The 26,542-nt window shown below is 47.0% G+C and overlaps 1 protein-coding gene across 1 annotated transcript in view; it reads left to right on the forward strand.

Annotated features, from left to right (window-relative positions):
* LOC144179930 (arylsulfatase B-like) overlaps nt 1-2,702 on the forward strand; it is a 28,938-nt gene extending 26,236 nt beyond the window's left edge. The window contains exon 9 of the mRNA XM_077708349.1: nt 2,574-2,702. Coding sequence (XP_077564475.1) covers nt 2,574-2,702 — 129 coding nt within the window. The remainder of the gene's footprint in view (nt 1-2,573) is intronic.
* Nucleotides 2,703-26,542: the final 23,840 nt, after the last annotated feature.

Here is a 26,542-nt window from a genome sequence, read left to right on the forward strand (position 1 = left end):
ATGATTTCACTAGCTATTGTGTTTGAAATTCCTAAGAGACAGCTGCCAAAGGGCTTTTATTTTTAACAGTTCCGGCTCCAGCAGCGACCCTGTTTGCGAGTGTTTGACAGCTTTCAGCAGTGAAACGCCGTTCTGGGCTTCGATCAGAGTTTGCGGCCATCTCCTCCAGTTGATTTATTGATTGATTGTAGAGTTTTAACGAGCCGACGCAACGCATACGATGAAGCAGGCTGTACTGAAGGGCTCCGGATTAATTTTGACCACCTTGGGATCTTTGACGTGCGCCGAAGTCTCGTACACACGGGTAATCTGATTACTGAAGCCTTAGTCGTCAGCTTGAAAGTTGGGTTACAGCCACTATTCGTGCGACGGCAACCCAACATTCCACCACCCGAAGACGCCAATCAGGTCTTATTTCAATATTTTGATGAGGTCCTGATACATGGGTTGTTCGTTTGTTGAAACAAACTGCCTCACCATACCTCTTTATTTTCCTGGGCTTCCTTCATGATATGGTTGTCTTTAAATTATGGCGCGCAAGTGATGTTTAAAATAGGTGACCCGAGTGCTGTAGGCCTAACGAAATATCAGACCCTGGCATAGTACTCTGAAACCTCGTTTTAACGTACTTGAAGGGGATGCTTAACTATTTCGTTATATCAATTATGACAGTTTACGGAATGTATGCTCCGTTCGGTGCACAAGTATAATCATGCAAAGAAGGACACCACCTCGCGGCCCACTTCACAGCTTTTCGACCTACTGCATACAGCATATCAATGGCACTGGTCTGGCAACACGTGAATCACATAGTAATATAACACCCAACAGGCTGTGCAACGAAACGGAAAAAGCAGCCATCAATGTAGTAGCTGCTTCCTTTCGAACCGCTAAAGAAGAAACTATTAAAAGAGGCTGAACATCCAAATACTGCAAGTGGTTGCTGGAAAACTGAAAGCTTTTTGCATTATAAGCGCGATTGTTCTGCACGAGATACGCCACCAAGGCGCTACCACCCACCAATTATGGTGATTAGTGACACTTTTTGCGTAGTTTTGGAGTTATCAACGCATATGATAATGCCAGCTTCATGTTGCGTTGCTCGGTAACCCGATACAGCACCACGAGGCGTTTTCCACGTTGAAGAATTAAAGGAATAGAATTGAACTTCTTGTTCATTCCAGGAGTGCCAATGGGCTACGTCTTGTCATTCCGAGGATTTAAAAGAAATAGAATTGCGGCAAGCTCTGATTCCTTGGAATAGAATTGGAAATTAATGAGGACGCCCATTCCGCAACACTGGTGCGTACCAAAAGTGCAATGACTAGCCAGAAAAAGAGCTTAGCCGAAATTCGCCAAACACACCGCACGTCAGATATGATGTGATTGGCGCGCAGCGGGGTTACCATTTGATTGCACGTAAAACTTACCTAGCAAGGGCGCTACACAATCACAAACTATATTGACGGCATCGTACGTACGAACACCTTCGGGAATTTTGGTACTCGTTTGAAAACCAATGAAAACGGTGTCATTTCAAGCTAAATCGACATGTTCGTGTTTTGAAATGGCCATTCTCGATCTTTCTCGAAATCACCGAGGACAAATCCACCATTCTTTCAATCATTTTGAGTCTGTATGTTGGTGAGTTCAAGGGGATGTAGTTCAGTAACATTTACAACTTCGTTGTTAACTACCTGGAACACGTAAATGAAACGCAGCCTTGTGATGGAGTCATCCTGCCGTCCAATGTCAGAATGAGTTATTGTCGGCTTACGTACGTTTCGGCATACGATTAAAAGCTACGTGTCATTCACTTCAAACTTGTCTTAGCCCTCAAACTTGTCGGCGCGACTGATGTCGGCGCACGCAGTTTTGTTCAGAACCTAGCCTCTAACTTATCCGCTCTAATATTGTCTGGCGCCTCACCAAACCGCGTAAAACTTGTACTAACTGACTAGCTTCATGATTACTATCGCTACACTTCTTCGCAACTCCCCACTGTACTATTCTAGTTGCACTGACACAGGTGGCAAATTTGATAAAAACAGCGCACTCCTCTTAGTAACCGAATCAGTTAATTATGCAAACTCCTCCGCGGGAATTACTCCAACCAAACTAACATCAAGTGCCGCCTAATACATCCTTTCTATTTCCGTAGAACAGGAATTCTGGATATCACTGAGCCAATTAAAAGGACTTGTTGATCCAACCGATAGCTCGTTAGAGCTCAATACCATTAAAAGTGCCATAACTAGTATCCTAAGAGCTTTACGAAAGAAAGCGTTCTCTATATTCCCATGTAAACAAAAATCTCGAACATGCAAAGAGAAAAGTCCTTAGCATTTAAAATATTCCCTACTGCTTGCCTAGAAGCTAGGACCAGCACACTGTGGCACAATGGTATAAAAACGAAGTAATCTCGCTACGCAGCATGTATATTGTTTTTCGAATGATGAAAATCCACAGCGTATCTGTTTTCGGCACCGTTCATTTTTGCGGGAAACTTTTGTGTTCCATTTTCTTGACCTTTTGGTGTTGTCTTCATGCCCTCCCCGCTTTCTTGTTTTCAGATGGTTTCCTTTCTACTGAGCAAGCTGGCTGCCTACAACAAAACCGTTGTGCCAACAATCGACCCTACTACGGACAGCAGGGGTTTTCCTGAGCACAACAATGGACTTTGGGCCCCCTGGATTTACTGACGGAGCTCCCCATCCGTCCAGCAGTGTCACGCTTACTTGCGGCGGACAAAATGCGAACATGAATTCCAGCCTGTAGGGAATATGAAGAATTTCGTAGTGCTAAATATTTATGGAATGTTTTGCGAAAGGTCAATCGTCTGTTTATTTGGTCGTATTATGACCCCTTGCAAAAAGCACCGGCATAGGGCATATTCATTTTTTTAGATCTCCACATCTGCTTCAAGAAGCATTACCCTATCCTTCAATAACCTGAAGAAAACAGAACCCCGTGTATTGTATCGAGACCGATTTGTATAGAACGTTGTAATTACCGATGGGATATTTATTTTACACCAATGGATGGTGATTGGGTTCGCGGTACATGGGGCAAAAACACAATAAGGTTACTCTAGACATCGAAAAGCAGGCATAAGAAGCTTCAGATACGCAATATTAAACACTTATTTTTTTGTGCCGAAATGGAGTAGGAGGATATACCTCCTTCGCAGAGCCGGCGGCATCAGCATATTCCTTGATCAAGGAATGGCTACAATTTTAAAAATAAATGATTTAACCGCTCCAAAGTCTCGTTTTTACAGGTTTGTATGAATCTAGCGATTCTTTGAAGTACTATTATTTATGTTAGACTGAACCGCAACATACATAAAGAGAAAGCATAGGAGGCCATTGTCCGAAATTCGACTTTATCAGGCACAGACAGTGGCTACAACTATAAATAGCAAAAAGCACAAACGGGTTGATATTTGTGCAGTGTTGCGTATTTCGAATAATTTGAAATTATTCAATCAATTGGATTCAAGACAACATTGAGCACATTCGTTTTGGGGTAGGAATTGCTACCGAGCACCCAGAGTAGGAGTTGAGAGTGTTACCACAGTGCTGGATCATCAGTTATTTATTGCCCATTTCGGACATCATCAGAAAGTGTGCCACGTGTGATAAGAACGCAGGATTGTCTTAGGCAGAATAACCCGCCTAAAAACGGGGCATAGACGGGCGTTTTCGACTTGATGCTGCCGTTTGGATGCACATCGCCGACACTTCCACATCTATACAACGCGGTCTGCTGTCTCACAAAAGCACTGCTTCGCAGGCTTTGATCAACCTCTTAGTAACAGACCTTCATTCTAGACCTCCATGTTTCATGAAAGACGAACAACATCAATATGCCTTTAGGCCCTCCCTAATCGTTCCCAATCGCCAGAAACCGTACACCATAAGGATTCATACGGAGATCATTCTTCAATGTGTTTTCTTTGATCTTTTTTCTCAAACACCATACATGGAACCCTCCGGTACAAGGTCGCAGAAAGGAGCAGAGAATTTTTTAATAAAACGGTATGGCCCTAAGCCGCAAGAGGTAAGACTGGAAGCGATGTTTTTCTAATGGCCCACCATAGTGGCCACACAGAGCAAAGTCTAAGCGTGCTTGCAGTTCTTTTCGCGGGGAAAGGCGACCGAATTCACTCGTTGTAAAACTGAACGCATGCCCGCAGTGTAGGGCTCCCATCAGGGCAAGGCCTAGGCAATAGCGTTCAAGTTGCGAACTATCTGGTGTGGTAATTTCATTGCAATGGCAACACTGCACAGGAGGCTGCGTTGCCATAGTTGGAAGACATTGGGCAGAGGGGCCAGGTTGTCAAATGTTTGCTTAATCAAGAGAGCTCTCCGCAGCAAACTTGCTTGTCATTGCCTTGCTGGGAGTGGTGTCCTTGTAACCTCGCAAAAATGCCGGGCGCTAGAGCAAAGCCGCAACGTTTCGGTAAGAAAGAAGGTCTGAATTTTTGGGTACAGTGAATTAAAGATCGATACTGCGAGAATGTCGGTGATGCCGGCGCTGATCGTCAAAGTCAGTCTGTACTGCCCTGGCACGACTCTTCCCATGCTAACGGTGTGACCCCGGTGGCGGGTCTCACAGCTTTGCTGACCCGCCAGCTCGGGGGCACACTCGTTACCAGGATGCCCTACATGACCAGGATGCGTTTGTACTGCGACTGGATTGCTGAGTGTTTGGTGTATGAACTACACAAGCGTTTGGCTTGGTTGGCCGTGGAGTGCTTACTGAGAAGTCCAATAAGAGCACGGAGAGCTTCGGTACAGTTCGTGAAAACTTTTCGCTGATTAAAAAGTTTCATTGGAAGTCCCAGGAAACTGTTTATTGCTGGCCCGTGTTCATTTCACGGACAGGAACGCGCGACCTTCTATCTGCAAGCACACGCTGTAAAATAGATGATCGGTGTTGCCCGGAGTGTCTTCTTTCGACGCCTTTTTCGTGCGCAGCAGACGTGATTATGTAAATCGTAAATGCTCGCAAAATACATCTTCGGTTGAAATGAGGGATTCCCTTTGTCTGCTGGTCTTCGTTCTCCTCCTTTTCTCTGTCTTAAGGCACTAGGTTTTCTGCTCTTCTGTCGCTCTATGTCAACCTATCGACCACAGCAATTGGTGCCAAAAGAAGCGTGTATTGCTTACGCAACAACTGAATGGCTGCTGTTACAAATTTCTTTTAAATATTAAGATGTCATGCCGACTTTTATAATGAAAATATGTCTTCTTCTGTGAAACAGTGCAAAATCTGCTGTTAAGGTTGCTAAACATGGTATCCATTTCTACCACAAGAAGAAAGATAAAATATCTCCGAAATAAATGCTTACATCCCAAGTGTAAATCCAGCGTTACATATACCGGTTCATACGTTGGTCTAACCGACATTTCACCCTTTTTTTAGTAAATTGATGCATCAAAAATATATGAATGTTTTGTTAATTGTTTGACTCCTGTGTGGTCATATAACTTTCGTGTCAGAAATGACAGGGTGGGTATGATTACCATCGCAAATAATGGTTCATCAGTATGCTTTCAGGAACAAGTGGTCGTCGACATAATTCATCGTAAGTTTTGCTTTCTTATGACCACGCAGTGAAGCCGATGCATGGATCAACCTTGTTTACGAATTATGGTAGGTTACTAGCTGTGCGAAAAATACTGTGAAATTAGAACTATGTATAATATGCCGATTCGCGAAGATAATTCGTGAAAACATAGTCCACAAAACCTCCATCAGAGGTGCATATGAACCTGTGTCAACATGTGATATCCATGACAAAGTGACGTTCGCGCCATGACTCCAATTTCGCAAAAAAAATTGTTTTAACCCGTCCCTCTCTAGTAATTCTATAAATTCTATAGAAGCGGGTTTCAAGCCCCTGAACAATTTTTTGGTGAAGGAAGTACGGCAAAGAAAAAAGAAAATTAACGAGAAAACGAACGCTTCCACATATTTGGACAACAGGAATAGTGAAAGTAGGCACAATCATAATCCTGGTTAATACTACAGTCGACACACTAGCTTCTTTGCGTAGCGCGTATTTGTGCATGGCATCCGCAATTCTCTCTTTTAAAGCGAAGGCTTTCTTAATGGGATCGATGGCGTTCTGTCATTAACTAATATATTTCCCCATAGGCCGGAAGATTTGCTAAAATATTTGTCGTTCAGTAGGCCACCTGTCTATATTTTCAAACGCCCCTCGCGTTACACGAGCAGAATAAAAAGTGTTCTATCAGAGAAAAGTAGTCAGAATAGAGAGTGGAATGACAAATGGCGTCGCTGTTCGATGCAGTGGCACTAATACATACTCCCATGGGCATAGAGTGAAACGGGTTTGTCAAGGAGCGTATGTATGGCTCGCGATCGAAAGGGAGAAATTTATAGTCGGTACGAAGCTCAAAAATAAATGGGTGCTTCAGACAAAATTATAGGTACTTTAAGAGCTCAGTGTAAAAATTTCACGCTAATTTTACGCGTATTAAGCTAACATGAATAGATTTTAGCCTTCATAAGTTATTCGTTCTTCGTGGCGCAAGATTGCATATTTGAAGCGTATTATGCACAAACAGCTTCCCATACTCGATGCGTCAAAAATAAGGCGGCAAATTGAACAAGCTTTAGGTAACATGTATACTTTAGTAAAGCCTACAATATAAATGACTGAGGCATTGGACAGCAAACGAGTGATTTGCAGTTTTTAAGCTCTTGGCGCCACTAATTTGTCATCACTCGGGGAATCTTGTTGTATATTATTAAAACGCAGTTCATACACCGAACATATTGCTCAAAGCGCCTTTATTTCGGACAATGACTCAAATGTAGCATGTGGAATATTCAGTAAAACCGGAAGGACTGCACTTGCTGTTTATACAAACTTTCATGTTTACCAAAAATATTTATTTTTAGCCAGCAACAAAACAGGCTCGTGAACGTTGCTGAAAAGCAAACTGAAGTGACTGCATCAAAGAAATTTTCTCCAGAGCTCACAAGTTTGTCCGCCCATAAAGTCTTTCACCAAAGTATAATTGCTAGGCTGCAGCCACATGATGTTGGGTTGGCTTGCAGAAAATGCCGGCCACTGTTGTCCATCAGGAGGACTTGGTTGATTGATTGATTGTAGGGTTTAACGTTTTTTTCGTGACAGGTAAACTGATATATCAGACAAACATTTTGCTGTTGCTGAGCAAGCATACGATTGGTGCCACTGCAGGCAGGTGCAAATAAAATAATGCGCTACGCAAGGTAAACCGCAGAAAAAAGCCAGAAATGGAAATGCTCAATGGTTTGTAAGTGAGGGTAACTTTCAAGAAAAACATATTTCTCACCAAAATACCTTTTGGCGCCATGCCACTTGTTGTGTTAGACGTTTAAAATAAAATGATTGTGTCTCGATTGAAAATCCTCATTTAAACATCTCATAATGGCACGCCTCAAGGATGAACACGCAGGCCCTCGATAAAGAAAACGAGAGGAGGAGGAGGATAAACTTTATTGGGAGCATCGTAATGTGGTGTGGGGCCCTCATTCCAGGACTCCATTGGAGACCCCTGCCGCTACGGCCCTTTCCACCAGCCTAAGCTGGGAATCGAGACCGGAGCTGGACAGCTCCTTCTCCCACTGCTCACGGGAAGGGTGCGCGATTCTGGGAATTTTGGGGTTTGCCGAACACTCCCATACCATATGGTACAGGGTGCCCGGGGAAGCGCAAAATTTGCACAGCTGGAAGTACTGGGTGGGATGGAGCAAGTGAAGTTTTGACGGATGAGGAAACGTATTTGTTTGGAGGAGCCGGAGGCAGTGCTCCTGCTCTTTGGTTAGGGATGCATGACCGGGGGGATATATCATTCTTTGGCACTTATAGTACCCCGTTATGTCCTGATACGTAACCAAAGGATACGCAGTCTCTAACCTACACCCTCGTGTCGCCTGGCGGGATAGATCTCGGGCGATGTCATGGGCGGTCGTGTTGCCCTTGAGGGTTGAGTGGGCTGGCGAACACACCAAACTTATGAAGACGGTATCGGGGCCTCGATTTCTGAAAGCTGAGTAATCTGCCACAGCAGACGACACACGATCCAAAATCGGATATAGATAATCGGTCGGCCGTTATTGCTGGGGACTTCACACATAGAAATATTTCATTGTGCTTTTATAAACACTGATGGGAGTATTTATGATTGTCCTTACCTACCAAACAAAAAAAGTGGCCGCGTATCTGCTTCTTTCGTCGCAAATGCCGTCAAAAGACGACGGGAGCCTGCCGCACCCGCCAAAAAAAAAAGCCTCCTTTCTCTTTACCGCTCACTCCTCATGCCCTTCCTCTCCTGTCTCGCTCCTCTCACGATAAAGCGGCTAGAGGTTTCTTCAAGACAATTTAAATTTACTGAATTCCACTTCTCCACGCTGGGCGCCTCGTGGCCAGCACCGCCATTGGGTGTGGAGACACGCGTGAATTGAGGCAACATACACCACGCGCGTCCCGCGTGCCATCTTTCGTTACCTTTGCCAGTTAACTTCTTGGTATGCCGCCAGGAGGGCTAGTGTCACGGGCAACCGCTTTTGTATTTTTCTGGGCGAACTTCGTATTTAATGAAGCATCTATGCATTTAGGCGAGGCATTTTTTCCCGAGTACCCCCAGCCAGGATCGTGTAGCGTACTACATTTCCACAAAAAGGCAGATTTGGCGTAAGTAACACCTTTAATCGCTATAAAAGCGTAATTGCAGATATTTCTTAGAAGCAATATTTAAAGAGCAAGAAATGAGAAAAATACAAAAAGATAATGAAAATGGCGAGCAGTGTAACGTCCTGCATTGCTATAAAAAATGCAGATTTCGCGTTAGTAAAATTTTTGTTGTTATAAAAGCGTAATTTGCGAAACCAAAAAAATGAGAAAAATAGAAAAAACGGCGGGAATGGCGAACCGTGTAACACCCGGCATTTCTGCAAAAATGCAGATTTCGTGGAAGTAACACCTATAAATGGTATAATAGCGGTAGTGTAGATAATTGGTAAGATAGAAATTAAAAAAAAAAAATTTGAGGTGAGTAATTCACACTCTGGAGAAGTGCCACCAGAATATTCGCATAGTAGACAATTCTGTGAATTTCTGCAGATTCTTAAAATAAAAGAAACAGTGCAAATATCCCTTCTGTATTGATATTTTGCCTCAAATATGCTCAATGTTTAGTTTTTCTCAACAATGTCGACAACCATTAACATTGCACCAGATTCAGGCGTTTAAAGATGGTTGTGGCTACATAAACATGTCGTTCGACATCTGCATTAACTTTCCCCGAGCGGATGAACCCAGGGGGAAAAAGACAGGTTCCCACACACAGAGAGACAGTTCACAGCTTTATCGGCGTATGGTCTTACTTCTGGCGTTTCATCGAGAATTTCGCTGCCATAGCCCGCCCTCTCACGCACCTTCTGAAGACCGATACTTTGTTCTCGTAGATGCTCTGCGCAAGTCAGCGCTTTTTCCGCTCTGAGTTACCGCCAGACTGGTTGTCCTATTTTGGCCCATTTCGATGATTCGGCTCTGACCGAAGTTCCTACTGATGCAAGTGGACATGGGAAGCTGTAATGGTCCAGCAACAGGCCGGTCGAACCAGAGTGATAGCGTATGCCAGTCGCCTTTTGAGCCCTGCCGAACGCAACTATTCTAGCAGTGAGCGTGAATGCCTCGCACTTGTGTGGACTGTCAGCAAGTTGCGTCCATACTTGTACGGCAAATAATTCGCTGTAGTTAGGGATCACCATGCCTTATACTTTCCTCTCTAAAGGACCCCACCGGACGACTTCGCCGTTGGGTCTTATGACTACAGTAATACTATTCGGTCGTCTAGAAGTCTGGTCGAATGCACGAAGACGCGGACTGCCTGACTCGTCGTCCTGTTGACCCACCCGATCCTACAGGCACTGATGACGACGACCCCTACGTATTCGCCCTGTCGGACTTGCTCAACATTGCTGACCGTCAGCGCCGTGAACCGTCGCTTTGGAAGCTCATCCAACGCATCATCTCCGAGCCGGACGACCCTTCTATGCACGCATTTATGCTCCGTGATGGCATCTTTTCCGCCGGAACTTTCGCGAGGACGTGCCTGACGAGCTTCTTGCTGTGCGTCAGCATCTCCGCTCTGGCGTCCTTCGCGAGCTTCACGACGCGGCTACATCTGGTAACCTTGTCGTCGCTCGGACGTACGACCGCGTGCGTCGGCGCTTTTACTGGCCGGGCCTCTACCGTTCCGTGCGGCGATACATCATGGCTTGTGACCTTGGCCAACGCCGAAATACAGCTCGTTTGATTCCAGCCGACACCCTTCAGCTAATCGATGTACCCCCAGAATCATTCTTCCGTGTAGGGTTTGACCTTTTCAGCCCATTGCCCTTATCCCGGACGGGAAACAAGTGGATTGCTGCCCGAGCCGATTATGCGACGCGTCACGTTATCACACATGCCCTCCCCACCATCTGTGCCACAGAAGCAGCCCACGTCCTCCAACATGCTGCACGTTTGCACCACGGGGCTCCTCGTCAGCTTCTTAAGGACTGTGGGCGGTACCTCTTGTCTCAAGTGATCGATGACCTGCTTTGTTCCTGCCGTACCAGGCGCACCCTTGCCACCGCCTATCACCCACAGACAAACGGACTTACTGAATGCTTTAACGAGACGCTCACAGATATGCTCGCCATGTATGTCTTTGCGACCACCGTGACTGGGACGTACAACTATGCTACGTTACTTTCGGTTATAATTATTTTCGCCTCGACACTACTCGCTACTCCCCTTTTTTCTCCTTTTTGGCCGCGAACCTACCTTGCCGTTGGAGACTGTGTTGCCTAACTCGGGGACGTTACCAATCGAATATTCACCAGACGCCGCAGCTCAAGCTGATTTGTCCAGCCAGTTTGCACGTGCCAGGACATCGACAGCACAAGTAACGTACAAGGGGCGCAATGGCCAGCACCATAGCGATGTGTCATTCTCACCTGGCACTTTTACTCCTGCGGACCCCACCGCGCCACGTCAGTCTGTCTGAAAAACTGCTCTGCAGTTTCACGGGCCCTTGCCGCATCATACGCAAGGTAACTACTGTGTCTTACAAAATTGGACCACCCACATCCTCGCCGTAATCCTCTCATAGAACGCCGTGCAACTTGTGCACGTCTCCCGTCTGAAGCCGTATCAATCCCGCGACCCAAAGCTGCCCTTAAGCTTGCTCCGCCGTTTGCACCGGGCCGGTGCTTTCGCTGACGGAGGTTATGCCACGGGCCATTGTACCTTGGCAAAGGACTTAACGACGGACCCAAGATTAACCAGGCGTTCAGTTATGGCACAGACAGACAGACAGACAGACATACAGACAGACAGACAGACAGACAGACAGACAGACAGACAGACAGAGAGACAGACAGACAAACAGACAGACAGACAGAGAGACAGACAGACAGACAGACAGACAGACAGACAGACAGACAGACCTAAATTTTTGTGTTTAAGTAGCTCAAGGAAGGCTATCATGATTAAAAAACTTACCGCGCTTCTGCATCATTCGCGAGAAATATCGGTGAAAGGCTAGTGTTTTTCCCCGCTTCAACTTTACGCTCTTCTCCTCCCGTCATGAAAAATTCAATGTGGTGCTTCAATGCAGTTATATTTTGCGCCCTTCGCCCTGCTCGTGCGAAATAAATTAAACCCGAGTTTTGGCAGTACGACCATGGTGAGTGTACCAGTGCGGGGTCTCAGCGGATTGCCAACTGGGCTAGAAAAGTTATACTAGTGCTTGTCGCGTGAAAAGTGTGCGTAACAGCAGGTGAGTAGAACAGGCACGCCAGTTTTGCAGCACTGCATTTATGGGAACGCTGTACCACTGCACCCCTTTAAGTATTTCGGGGCAAAATACGAAAAAGTTGACAGCGATGAAGTTAAGCGAACCCCGCCTAACAGTAGAGTAGCCTGCCGTAGTAATCCGCGCCGAAGTACGAAGAAACGATGGCGAAGAAATAGGCGCAAATACAGTACATCAGAGGAAAGGTACTACATGAACACCGTAAATGCTCTGCCAACAGACGGTTTCTCTCTCTCTCTCTCTCTCTCTCTCTCTCTCTCTCTCCTTGATAAGTATCTTCACGCTTGCGCCTTGAAAGAAAGTAATGATGATGATGATGGTTTGATTTTATTGGTGCAAGGCCGACACGGGCAAAGAGCGCCAAACAGAAAGTTATTTGATGAGGAGAGAACACGAAATAAAATCAGTTAAAAACTATGAGTACGGCTGGTGTAAAGGGCCAGGGTGAAGAACAAGAGTGGTTAATAAATAAGGTGGCTGGTGTATAGGACCAGGGGTAAAACTATGGGTGGTACGAGATGAGTTGTAAAAAGTGAACTTCTGATAGGAACTGAAATGTGCGCTGAACAGAAAACATGGCATCGTCTCCTAAGAAGTATGACGGGTGTGGGGGAATATGTCGTGTGTGTAGTTGTGGGAAGTGTTTGCGTCGTGTAATGTCGAGTGCCTTACATTGTATCAGGATGTGGATCACGGATAGGGCCTCTCCGCACCTGCTGCACAGAGGTCTCGGAGACCCAGTGAAAAGGTTCGAGTGCGTTGCATGAGTGTGCCCTATCCGTAATCTAGCCAAGGCGACTTCAGTGTATCTATTACGTGTGTCGGTGGTGTATGGTCCCAAGTGTGGTTTTATTACGTGTAACTTGTTGTCTGTTTGTTCACTCTAGTGTGTTTGCCATGTTTTGCGAAGTTGTTGTCTGATGTGTGGTTTCACATCGGTGTAGGGTAATGTGGTTATGTCTACTGTGTTTAATAGTGTAGCAGCAGAAGCCATTCGATCCGCTGGTTCGTTCGCGGCTATACCACAACGGCCAGGGACCCAGCAAAGGACGAGTTCAAATTTGTGGACATACACCAACATAATACCTTTGATGATAAGATTTACAACGTGATTTTTTGAAGACTTTGTTGATGACAATGCCCGCACAACACTGAGGGAATCTGTATAGATAATGGATTGTGGGGTGTGGCTTTGGAGTATATGATTAACAACAAGAAATACACCATACGCCTCTGCCGTAAAGATACTTGTATTACTGTTAAGAGTTCTAGTGACACTAAGGCCGGGCCCATGCGCCGCGCAGGACACAGAGGTGGAAGTCTTAGAGGCATCCGTATAAAATTCAGAATAATGATACTTCTCCTGCAAATACCAGAAGTGCTGCTGAATTGCACATGTGGGAGCTCGGTTTTTATCTAAATGTGTGAAAGATGTGTCGCATGACACAGGGCGGAGATGCCATGGTGCTATGAAATCTGTTACAGAACTTTGGATGGTGTCTAAAAAGGAGACAGCAAGCTCTGACGCTTCCTCTCTAACTCTGTAAGAGAAGGGTGCAGAGAACGATGGTCGATTTAAAAGGAGTTCAGTCATGGAAGTATCATAAAAAACTGATTTAAAAGGATGGTGAGGCATGGATGAAATTTTAAAAGCATAAAGGAGGTCTGTGTATGCTTGCTGACGTTGTAGGTTCCATTTGTTGCACTCTACATACAGGCTTTCAACTGGACTAGTTCGGAAGGCACCACACGACAAGCGGAGCCCTAGGTGAAGCACAGGGTCCAGCAATCTGAGGGATGTTTTAGTGGCTGACCCATAGACAACGCTACCATAGTCCAGTCGTGAACCTATTAGGCTGTTAAAAACATGTAAAAGAAGCTGTTTGTCAGCACCAAAAGAGATGTGCGACAGAACCTTCAAGATATTCATTGTTTTTAAGCATTTATGTTTTAGTTGTTTTATGTGTGGGATGAATGTGAGCTTTTCGTCAAAGATTATACCTAAAAACTTGTGTTCCTTTTTTACAGGAATAGAGCCACCGTGGAGTCGAATGTCTGGATCCGACCGAATGCCACGCCTCTTGGAAAACAGAACACAAGTGCACTTTCCTGGATTAAATTTAAAACCGTTGCTATCTGCCCAGCCGGCTAGCTTGTTAACACCAAGCTGCACTTGGCGCTCGCAGATAGACAAGTTACGCGATTTGAAGGAGAGTTGAACATCGTCTACATAGATTGAACAGGAGATCGATGGTGGCAGTACCTTCTGAAGGGAATTCATTTTTACAATAAACAAAGTGCAACTCAACACACCACCTTGCGGCAACGCCGTTTTCCTGCACATGTACCCTTGAGAGTGCAGCTCCAACTCGCACGCGAAACGTTCTTTCAGACAGGTAAGTAAGAAGCGTATTCATCATGTTACCCGACATGCCAAAGGACTTCAAATCGCTGAGGATGCCGTACCGCCAAGCAGTGTCGTACGCCTTTTCAAGATCAAAGAATACTGTCATACAGTACTGCTTATGGAGGAAAGCATCTTTAATATATGACTCTAACGCAACCAGTTGATCGTTCGTAGATCGTCCCGCCCTAAAGCCCGCCTGGCAGCTCTCAAGAAGACCGTTGTACTCTAAGAAGTACACGAGTCTCCTGTTTATCATCTTTTTGAAGAGCTTACACAGGCAGCTTGTCAGGGCAATGGGACGATAACCGGCGGGAGAGGAAGGGTCCTTCCCTTCCTTTGGGAAAGCCACTACTATGGCCTCCCTCCAAGAGCGTGGAATGTGCCCCTAAAGCCATATTTTATTGTATAGGTGTAAGAGTGTTTCAAGAGTGTCTGGGTGTAGGTGCTGTATCATGGTGTATGTAATCTTATCTGCGCCTGGAGCTGAAGGTTTGCACGTGCTCAGGGCAGCCCTCAACTCATAGAGAGTGAATTCAGAGTTGTAAGAAGTTTTTGATTTGTCTTTGTCTTGTAAGGGCTTTTTTTCTGCAGATGTTTTGTGTTTCATGAAAGTGTTTGTGTAGTGTGCTGAACTAGACACGTGTTCGAAGTGTTGTGCAAGTGTGTTAGCCTGGTCTTCCAGTGTGTCCCCTGTTGTGCTAACCAGGGGCAGGCTGTGTGTCTGTTGTCCTTTGAGCTTGCGTATACGTGTCCAGACTTTGTGTGTGTCTGTGTATGAATTAATGGATGTCAAGAAGGTGTGCCAACTCTCTCGTTTTGCCTCACGGCGCACACGTTTTCCAAACGCCTTGGCCCGTTTGAACAAGATAAGGTTAGCCGACGTGGGGTACCGACGAAGGATACCCCACGCCTTGGTCTGGGCCTCTCGCGCCCGCCTACAGTCCTCATTCCACCACGGCCTCCTCTGGTTGCGCGGGGCACCGAGACGTGGGGAATGGACTTTTCGGCGGCGTCGAGGATGTGCGCCGTGAGGAGTTGGGTGGCTTCTTCAACGTGTAGGTGTCCTATGGATGTGTGGTGTAGTTTCGATGTCTCTTTAAATGTGTTCCAGTTAGCTCGTGCTTCATTGAACCTATTATGGGAAGATGAACTGCTTGGGCCTTTACTTATATATGTTAGTGAAGTGGGGAAGTGGTCACTGCACTGCCATATGGGTCAGTGCCCACTCCCCACTCAAGACATGGAAAGAGAATTGCTGAACCAATAGCCAAGTCAAGATTTGAGTATGTATTGTGTCCTATGTTATGGTATGTAGGCTGTTTCTTGTTGAAAAGGCATGCTCCAGAGGATGTTAAAAACTTCTCTATCAGGCGACCTCGGGCATCCGTGCGAGAAGAGCCCCAAAGAGAATTGTGTGCATTGAAGTCGCCTGTTAAGCGGTACGGTTCAGGAAGCTGGTCAACGAGCGCCTCAAAGTCACAGCTCAGAAGTGCAAGATCAGGAGAGATGTAGATGGAGCATACCGTTATCAACCTATTAAAAATTATTGTGCAGACGGCTACAGCCTCAAGGACAGTGTTCAAGGTGACAGGGTGGCATGCTAAGGATTTGCGGGCGATTATGGCCACACCGCCAGAAGAGTGTGTGCAGCCATCCCTGTCTTTCCTGTATACCAGGTAACTATTCAAGAAATTTGTGTGTTTGGAATTCAGATGTGTTTCCTGGACACACATTAAACTTGGCTGGTTGGCATGCAGAATCTCATGCACGTCGTCAAGATTATTCAGAAGGCCTCTGCAGTTCCATTGAACTGTTTCCTCTTCCCATTATGATGTGTTAGAGCTACTGGAGAGTGATTATTTATGTAGGGTCTTTCGGGGCTTGGACTCTTGGAAGGGGTTTTCTGGCCTTCTCGACTGACCTGGACGTCGCAGCCCGTTCCTTCCGCTGCGATGAAAGCCGGAAGGGCTCGACGTCCATGTCGTCATCTGATGGCAAGGGGGTGCCCAGCGGACTGGGCCCTCTTGACGTGGTACCCTTTCGGGCGTTCTTTGCCTGCGCTGCCAGTGCCGAAGTCGTGGGGAGCACGACAGATGGCACAGGCACAGGCAGTGAGGCGGGAGAGGGGGTCGCTGCGACTGCCTCCATCTCCTCCGTGCCCTTGCGTGTGCTTTGGGCCGGTGGAGAGGAAGCAGTGGATGCAGCGGCATCCCCAACAGACGTTGTTGCCACCACAGCCGCTGCTGGGTGAGCGAGCGGTGCAGAGGCTGGTTGGGCTGCCTGAGGCAACCCAGGGGGGGGGCGGGGGCGGGACCAAGTCCGACTCGCGGTACTGGGTCCCCGCCGAAACCAGACGCCGCTCCGCCCCCCGGCGAGCCGCGTCGGCGTACCTCCCCAGGGGGAAAGAGGCGAACCTCTTCCGCGCCTCTGGGAAGGTGATGTTTTCTGTCACTTTTAGATGGATTATTTTCTTTTCCACTTGGAATTTCTCACACTTCCTGGAGTAGGCCGCATGAGGGCCCCTGCAGTTTGCACATGTGCGGTTGTCAGAATTGGAATTGTCAGTGGGGTGGTCCTGCGCTGCACATTTCGCACAGGTTGTTTTGCCGCGGCAAGAGGTTGTGCTGTGCCCGAACCGCTGGCACTTAAAACAGCGGCACGGGTTTGGTATGTACGGTCGAATAGAGCATCGGATGTAGCCTGCATTTATATATTGCGGAAGTGTCGAACGGTCGAAGGTCAGGATAATGTGTTTGGTTGGGATTATCTTATCGTCTCTGCGCATCGTGATGCGGCGCACAGCTGTGACGCCCTGGTCCTTTAAACCTTCAAGAAGGTCGGAATCTGTTTCTGTAAGGAGATCCGACTCTGAAATCACACCCTGGGAGCTGTTCAGGCTCCGGTGGGGCGTGATCTTGATGTCCAGATCATGGATGCGAGTTTGGGCAAGAAGTGCGCGGGATTGTTTTTCATTGTTGAGTTCGACAAGGATTTCTCCTTTCCTGAGCTTTTTGGCTTCATACTTTTCACCTAATGTGCTTTGCGGAAATTTCGAGACAAGGAATACCGACAGTGAAGCGACGGGTCTCGTTGGGCGAGCTGACTCGATCACAAGAAACCGAGAATAGTTATTCATGTTTGTTGAAAGGACAGTTGTTGACAGAGGTGGGAATGAAACTTCGGTGCGGCCCCTTTTCGGGGGCCGATCACGTTTGGGGGGGGGGGGGGGGTTTAGAAAATGCCATATATCATAGTATAGAAGCAGGGAGACTGGGGTACTTTCTTCTTTGACCTTACCCTGGTCATCAAAGAGGTCCCGGAGCTCCCTGCCTGGTAGACAGGCAGGGAGCCCATCGGCCGGAGCTTGACCACGGCTCCGACGGCCACCGTTAGAGGTTTCTACCCTTCACCTTAAAAACACATCACCACGGTAGCGCACAGCTTATGTTGGGGGGCTCGGGGTCCGCGGTATCGCCAGTACCGTCACCAAGATTACTCAAGGTGCCCCGTGCGGGGGAAAGAAAGTAATCACAACTCAGTGTCCGGGCACTTCCTTTATGCAGTTAACTTTCTTTACGCAGTTAAATAACAAACGTTCTGTTCGGTGGTAGGGAGATGTGTGTGTAAATGTTCGTAAAGACAGTAACAAACGCAGGAGTTGACATCAATAAGGCCTTCAGTAGGGCGCGAGAATCACGAATTGGTGAGGATCTATTCACATTATGATCAGCCGCAAGCCTCTACAAATGTAGTAGAATATCACGGCAAGTTTCATTAACTGCCCTCGACTCTAATTAACTGTTATATCTCCAACATTTATACACCTATTTGAACATCCACAAGGCTTGCATTCCGAGCACATTGAATACTTCTTTATAAGGGTGCGCCACCACCATCCTACCACACAACCTTTCAATCCTCTTTTGAACCTGTTATTATTTGTCATAGTCAAGCTCATACATCAGTATATGCACCAGGTGAACCTGTAACTTTCAACACACCCCTGTTTGCCTGAATAAATTTTAAGAGATTTCTATCCCAACACAGAGTTACATTACGAAGAATTTATTCACGATAAAAATGGGATCCTGCCGGCTGTACTGTGCATGAACTCAGACCCTACGGTCGGATCAATCTACATACGTAGTCTAAGGGACGAGCGTCCGTGCAGGCGACAGTGGGTGCAGTGCGAAGGCAAATAAATGTAAGGCGAATTCGCGGAAGCTAGAGGGCCTCACATTCACGACACTAGTAAGTCACATCTTCTGCAGAATCCATTTTTTCCTTCGTAATAGAGATTTTGTGCATGTCTTTTGCTATACGTTTGGGGCAATAGTCCAATTAGTCCAATAGTCCAATAGGGGCAATTCATAATTTTGAAACATTTTGTGTTTATGTGGCTCGAGTATCGCCCAGCACCTGTCCACGCGCAGCGAGCTTATCTTCGAATTCCCTTTCCTACAAACACCCGAAACATTTTTTCACCTCTTAGATAAATCTTTGGCAGGTCGTAATAGCTGCTGTATGGTTCTCAAAACGTAGCAAGGCTATTCTAGCGAGAAAAACACTAAAGTGAATACTAGCTGTGTCGCGGGCTCCCCGGGATAGTCTCACCTCACGACAAGACGACCCTGTTGTGTGCTGATCCCCGAGTATGATTCTGCATTATCCATCGTACTTACGTTGATTATTCCCGAAATTAACACACACTGGCTTGTAAATGGTGGTGATCAATACCTGAAGTATAATATTGGCAAAAGTAACTGGCGTGCTGTCACGTATGGGTGTTCCGCTGAATATGTAAGCGCACAAAACTGATTTACATCTTAATGTATACCCGTAGCATGAACATCTGAGGAACCGGGGGTTACGGAGACTGCTAGTAAATTCAGAGCAGCGTAACTGCAATCAAGTCCATGCATACGCCGGTTCCGCGACGCTGGCCTGTGACACACACCTGGCGCTTATACAGAGTGAATATACCACACTAAGATCGCGTCAGAAACATTTACACTGTCGTAAACACACCCCATTTGCGAACAGAGTGACTGCTCCGCATAAACATGGATTTCAAACGCCCGCAAACGTGAAATCTCAGTCATGAACGTGCCTCAAAAGCAGCGGCGACAGTGACGAGAGGGACGGGGACTCCCGCGGCTGCTTTCGAAACGGGCCGCTAGGGGGATTTCAATGGCGCCCCTACACTCAGCGCTCGAGGCGTATAGGACTTCCGGTCCGAAAGCAATCCTCGCACACCCCGCGGCCCGTCCAGGTCTGGTAAATCAAGGTATCCCAACATATACAAGGCAGCCATGTGAGCGTGGTGGCAGTGGTACTAACCAGATGATTCTTCCGGGCATGCTGTGCACAAGCCGCTCCCTCGTCGTAGTTAATGGTGGACCATGACGCTATGGGGCAGTGCCCATATTTGTGTACCGTGACTACGCCCCCCCCCCTCCCGGGTAAGGATAACCGTCCTGGTTATGGCCGAGGCTAGCTGGCGGCTTCAATGCGTATGTGCGCCTGTGCTGATCAAGAATCAAGAATGCTTGCTGTAAAAATGGTTTGCACATGACGTAACCACAACCCTTCAAGTGCACTGCTTTCAGTTTTGCCAGCGCTACTTGAGATAAGCGCGGCAGATACGTTCGCAACCGTTCACCATGCAAGGAGTGTGCCACCATGGCAGCTAACAGGACGTGCGTTTAAGCTATCTATAAAGTTTGAACTGGGTATATAAGTTTGTTACCCCTTCACATGTACAGGGATCAAAGCTGATAACAACGACGCGTGAATCCTTGGCCTTCGATACGTGCAGCGCAGCCTGCTGATAGCCACCGGCATTGCCAGTGAGATTAGGTGACGGCGCTGTGGCGGCTTGGCATGCGAAAGCTATTAGAGAGTTTTAGCTGACCGTTTCTGACGGTCCGCTCCGCTCCAATAGCTAGCGGGAGCGCCATTGCGCATGCGTGGCGCGCAAAGGCGCTAGCGGCGATACCGGACCGGTGCCCCGCTTCGCTAACCGGGGCCTCTTAGCGGACCGTCGCGGCCGCTTACGTTACGGTGCGGAATATCAGCATGGCTGCCCCGCGATGTGAGCGCGCTCCCGCGAACTCCGTTTCTTTAGTTGAAACGCGAGCGACGAATTCGCGAAAGCTCTTCCGAAAAGGCAAAGGTGCCACACTCCTCAACAAGCTTTAGTACGACCGAACGTCGACCGAAGCGCGGGCTGCTTCTATGCAGCGCCGAGAAAGACAGCCTTGTCTTGGCTGTTCCAAAGTTTATCGGCTTCTTTAAAATAATTTAGAACCATTATGTAAACTACTACATCGTTTTAAAAAGGTGGGCGCTAAACGGTCCTTTACATTACTTGAGCGACCAAATTCCAATTCGTATCTTGCGATGACGCTTTGCTTTGCCCACGCACAGGGCACGACCAGTGACACGAATCATTCCACGTCGAGGGAGATACGGTTATCGCTTAGCTAAAAGCCTTTCTGCCGCTGACGCTCCGGTTGTGCTTAGCGGGCCGTCGGGAGCATTGCGGAGCGTCACAAACGGTCAGCTAAAACTCTCTATTGCCAATGCTTCCGTGTTTGGGGTGGGGGGGGGGGGATGGGGCGGGCTAAGCAAGGTTTGACGCCGAAAGTCCCTCACCAGGACCGCCGCTGAAGCCTATAATAAACGTTATCTTACTCTGATAACCAGCACAGTCTTGTTGCTTTGGTATTGTTCCAATACAAAAAAGTGGAATGTCGGAACCACACCAAGGCGAAAACGAGATTACGCTAGTTATCAGCGTCATCTGACCGTTTTTCAGGGTCCGCTCCGCTCCGATTGAAAGCAGGAGCGCCATTGCGCATGCGTGGCGCGCTTTGGCGCGAACGGCATTGGCTCCGATCGCGCTGAGCGTGCCGCCGATTCCAGAGGGGGCCTTTGAAAACGGTTAGCTAAAACTCTCCAACGTCGCGGTTGTTGCTAGGTTGAACCAAAAGAAAAGAGCCAAGAGGAAAAGATATACACTGTATTTTCAAAACGTCAGAAAACCAGCGATTTTAATACGGGAATTAAGAAAAGGCGCCGCTATTACGGCCAGGCTGATGTGACGTTGGAGCCGGCTAGCGAGCCGCACGGCCAGCAGCTCCGGAGCAGGCCTGCTCGCAAACTCTTGAGGGCACACGCGGCAAAAACTGGGAGAGCGCTCAGGCGAAGGTGGACCGGTTCCCCATCCGGCCTGCCGAATGCGCCTCTCGGCCAGTGACGCCGTTAGTTTCTCTTTCCGCCACAGTGCCGGCCGTGGCGCTGATCATCGGTGAAAGAACCGCGGCGGCTGCCGGCTGCGGAAGCTGCTTCGATGCGTTCTGACTGAGGTACACGCGTAGACGAACGGAAGTAGTTGGTAACGTCGTAATCTTTACAATTATGCCATGGTTCTGTTGGGACTGCTTATTGTTTTCTCAGTGCAATAAGATTCCAGCAAAATGACTCTGCCTATAATGTATCAATATCCGCCTTTTGCGACGAAATACTTATTTTATTAGAACCACAAGCATCACCCAGCTTGCATTACTTGCATTACTTCTGGTGCCTTCAAAAGCAAGGAAGCTCCTTCTGTAATAAGGCCTCATTTCTCCTCCCAAAAACCTTCGCTGATTTGTACACAAACATTAGCGGTGATCGATTTTGACCGAAGGAGAAGCCGCTCACTTCACTTGCTCACTTCATTTCACTTTGCAAACTTTACTTGGAAGTTTGTATATCCCACAGACTTTATTTTTAACCTCCATGGCTTCGGTGGGCCTTCTCCCGGGATTTTATGTCTGCGGGTTTGATATTATGTTTCTACTCAAGGGTAGATAAACCATGCGGAATGTTTGTGGCTCGCTGTGCACCGGACTTCTGAACTCTTTCGCTACCGCGCCTATCAAAATCAATCAATTTGATCGATACTTTTGGGAGCGCCTTTTCATAGCGTTCCAGGCGTTTCTCGAACAAGTAAAGCTGTTCGGAGTTAGATCAGAAAATGGCCTTTCAAAATCAGTTTTGTTTTAATTTTTGGTACGGAAACGGGATTTTTGACACGCTTTTGAATCACCTGGGTGTGGAACAGGGGCGTGGTCATTGCGCGTCACTGCTACCAGAGTCCTTCAATGCTTTACTGGTCACGAAACTGCTCCGTAACTCAATGGGAGAGCTTCATATGCTGCGTTTGGCCGCCGCGCGGTGGCGCCACCCTCTCACTGACGTCACTCCTCGGGCGGCGTTGCGCTGGTTCGAACGGCGGAGCCGCGGCGAGTTGTGTTTGTTTTGTGCGGGGAAAAAATGTAACGTGCATTTCGCGCTCTCGTGATGCGACTTAAGTAGTGCAACGACGATACCGAACATGTGTTGCGTCCCGGGATGTCGTTCCTTGGACAACGATACCACAGAAAATGATTCCTTGTTCTGTTGACCGAGCGACGGGCATCTGCGTGAGAATTGGAGGCGCGCCATTCCAAGGCAAGCAACGGGAGATTTCAGCTTCGATTATAAGTGTGCGACAGTGTGTGGAAATGCACTGTGTGTGAGAATGTAAAAAGCAATGTACCATTTTGAGAGCATCGTGGACCTAGAATTGTACAAGGCTAACTTAAAGCCGGATTTTTGTCATATAAGTCAAGTTGTAGCGGTGCTTCATTACCTGTTTGCAAACTTGTATTACCTTCCGCTCGGGCTCGCGTGTAGAAAAGCTTTGGGACGTCCTTGTGCTTTGACTTTTCTTATTTCCGCGAATTATCCCTTAGGGTTCGTTTTGTTTGTTTTGTAACCGCGCGTGGCCGATTCTGGTTTCTTATCTGGCGTATCAACCGGAGCGCCCATTTGCTCTGTTTGTCGTACGTCCCGTCGGGCAATATTGTTTGATATGGAAAGGGTGCCACCTTGTCGCTAACTTGATTTTTTGTTACTTCGACTATGTTCTCGATCCTATTTTCATGGATCTGAAATTAATAACGTTCCGAGAGTAATGCATGCATAGCAAACGCCGCGCAACTCACTTTATCGACGTTCATCTGTGCACGTCACACTGCGGACTGCTTCTTCGACGTTTGTGTTTCATTCTATTCTTTTGTAGTGCAGGAGATCACTAGCTCGCTACGTTCAGAAGAGCTTTGCTTCGTTCTTGGCTACGTGGAAATATTCGGTTTTCTCCGTGTGCTGCACATCGCAGCGCGAAAAAATAAATTTTTGTACGCTGGACCACGCTCTTTTGTCTCCCTTCGTAACATTGAAATTTTTTGTTGCGTGTGATAAAATCAGTTTTGTTGTTCTTTTTTGCTTCCTGTTTTTGCAAGTACTGCAAAGCGTGGATGCAGAAAGACACATGGTGCAACATGTATCTCTTCGTGTTTTGATCCTTCGCGTTTCTGCAGCGTTTTTATGTTCTTAAGTATGTACCCACTCATCGAAACGACAATAATATTGGGCTATCTCTTTCAGCGTTCTGTGCATTCCAGAGCAATCAACGGATTCATTAAGCGTAGTCTGAACGACGCGTAGCTTTCAGTTTCTTTATTGTATTATCGACAGGCCCGCAGCAGTCCGTGACTACACAGATACCGTGTATGTGGTAATTCCAAATTTGCTTTAAGAAAAGAACCAATATAGATTTAAAAATTCGTAAACACGACGGCGCAGCGCTTGTGCCAGAGCACACGGAAGCTGTTGCCGTTCGCGGCCAAGGTCTATAGTAATTTACTTCGAAAAATAAAACCCCATTGAAGGCAGGTGATATACAGAATGACTGGACTATTCATCGCTATCCACTACACTTAATCAGCGCGCAGACACCAAAAGCAGCAAGCGTTTGCACGCCAAGAGCGGGCCATACGCCGCACGCGCGGCAGCTGGATGACCTTCGTGGGGCGGTGGCGCCTGTAGTGGCGCGCGCGGTCCCTATATGAAACGAGCGCCGAAGTTTCGTCGTTTCGTGACCAGTAAAGCATTGAAGGACTCTGCTGCTACCAACAAAGAATGCGTGCAACTCGTAATTACTCTGCACCAGTCCTTGTTTTGTGCTATCAGGGCGTGAATGGGGAACTAGGAAACGATTTTCAATCGTCAGGTTCGCGCTCTGACAGTAATAATCCCACAAATCGGCTGAAAATGTCAAGCAGTGCCTGGTTGCAAAGCTACTTTATGATTTTAGGCAGTTTAATTGCCTTTGCGCACGTTGTTCTAAGTACAGTGGTAGTTCTACTTACCCCTGGACCATTCGCAAACAGTTTACAACCGTTTCGGTTTCGTTTCTGCATCGCGAAATTCATATTTAGCGCTACTACGCAGTTACCCAACTTCAAGGCTACCTGCCATGGCGCCTGGAGCGTCCGCGACTGATCCTCGAACAAAGCACGGCGCTCCTGATTTCCCCCACCCTAACCCGCTTTCTGCGATAAGAACTTCAGATGCAAGTCAGAAGATCACACCCAGTCGCCAGATATCTGTTCCGCCGAGGACAGCGCCTCAAATCAGCCTTACACTGCCAGCTGTTCGACTTCAGTTTCGTTTCTATGCGAAGGTATATCCGGGTGTCTAATGTTGCTGCTTAGTTGAACTGTCTATTCGGACGGAGTCTCCCATACGTTTTTGTACTGTTTCATTTGAAAAGTGTTAGGTGGCGCTGCAATAGAGGAGGCTCGTTGTGCTGATCTTTTTCATCGCGCAACTGCTACTCGGCCAAAGATCGCAGGGCACGATCCTAGCTCATCGTACCTCATTTTTGCGAGCAAGGCTACAATTGCGAGTAAGAAGATGATAATAAAGCTCAGCTTTCTGTTTTGAGAGATGTTTTCACCGTGAACGACAACAAGCATCAGCCACGGCGTTCCGTTTTCAACTTCATGCATGTTTTTCTCCGCATCGCGTGCTAGTCCCAAATATTGTGCTCGCTGTAAATGAAAAGTCAGCCATTGACATGATGTTTTTACGTTATGTGGGGGCAAATTGGTGCCTCTGATAATGACCAAACAACAGGTTTATTCCAGAAAACCACCCAAAATTGCACATTTTGAATTGGAGGTGGGCTTCACCGCATGACACGAGCACCGTGCATGCTAACATTTTTTTGTATATCTGAAAAACTGTTGCGCGGAAGTCGACATTTTTTCCTGGGCATGTTTTTGAAATGTTTCCCTACAAAATGTGTATTCTAATTTTTTTCTACTACCGGTGGTTTGATAAACAGAACTCCTTTTTTATCATTTTTTCCGACAACTTGACAAAAATTTTGATTTTGATATTTTTCACAACTATGATATATAAAAACCTTTAAAAAACTGGTGTTATTGTAAAGGCCGTTAAATATTCTGCATTTTGTGTTCCTGCAATTAGTGCCTAACCAATTTTTTAGCAGGAAAAAAATGTTTTCTTGGACCCCTAAAATTAGTCAATTTTCCGGCGGTAGCGAAAGAGTTAAACAATGCATCAGTATCATTTTGCATATTATCTCATGTTCCAGGCAACAAACTGAAGCATATAGCTCGTGATCAAGTCCTCTTTTCAAAAAACAAAGACGCACGTGGCAACCGTTGGAGCGATGCAACAGTGCAAAAGGCTCTACAAATTCGGCTGGCCTGTGGCAGCAGGAGCTACGAGCTTTTGAAGGAAGAAGCACTGCCGTTGCCGTCTGAGCATAATCTGCAGCGACACATCGAAGATATCAAGTTTGAGCCAGGTATTTACAGAAATTTTTCTGTGCAAATGTGCAGTGCAAGGAGTGCAGATTTGTGTCACTCTTACTCCTCTTCAAAAGAATCTGGAAGACCCTCTAGCCCTGAAGGCCAAGCTTCACACCATGCGAAATGAAGAGAAGCACTGAGCCCTGTTACTCGTCGAGATGCAGCTAACTGCAGGCTTGGACTTTGACCCCACCGTGAAAAAGCCAAAAGTTCCTCTTTCACAAAAGGCTTGTGCTGTTAAAGGAAGAAAATCGCAAGTTTTGGTCGTGAACTTCACTAAAGAGTATCAACACTCAAACAAGTATGCATCCATAGTGTCGCGTGAAGAAATTTATGCAGCATGTGATATGATCCCTCTCGCCAACTCTCAGGTTCCATTGAACACCCCCGATCCCACGTTTTTTTAACGTGAACTTGGGGCTGTCGCAAAAAAAACGGAAGAGTTTACAGCTGTGTTGCCATGCTGCCGTGACTGTTTTTTTGTTGACTTAACTTTACGACAGAAGCCCCTTAGGAAGCACCGAATTGTCACC

This window comes from Haemaphysalis longicornis, unplaced genomic scaffold (genome assembly GCF_048455015.1).
Source record: "Haemaphysalis longicornis isolate Haplotype H1 unplaced genomic scaffold, Haemaphysalis longicornis Haplotype H1 scaffold_4, whole genome shotgun sequence".
NCBI lineage: Eukaryota > Metazoa > Arthropoda > Arachnida > Ixodida > Ixodidae > Haemaphysalis > Haemaphysalis longicornis.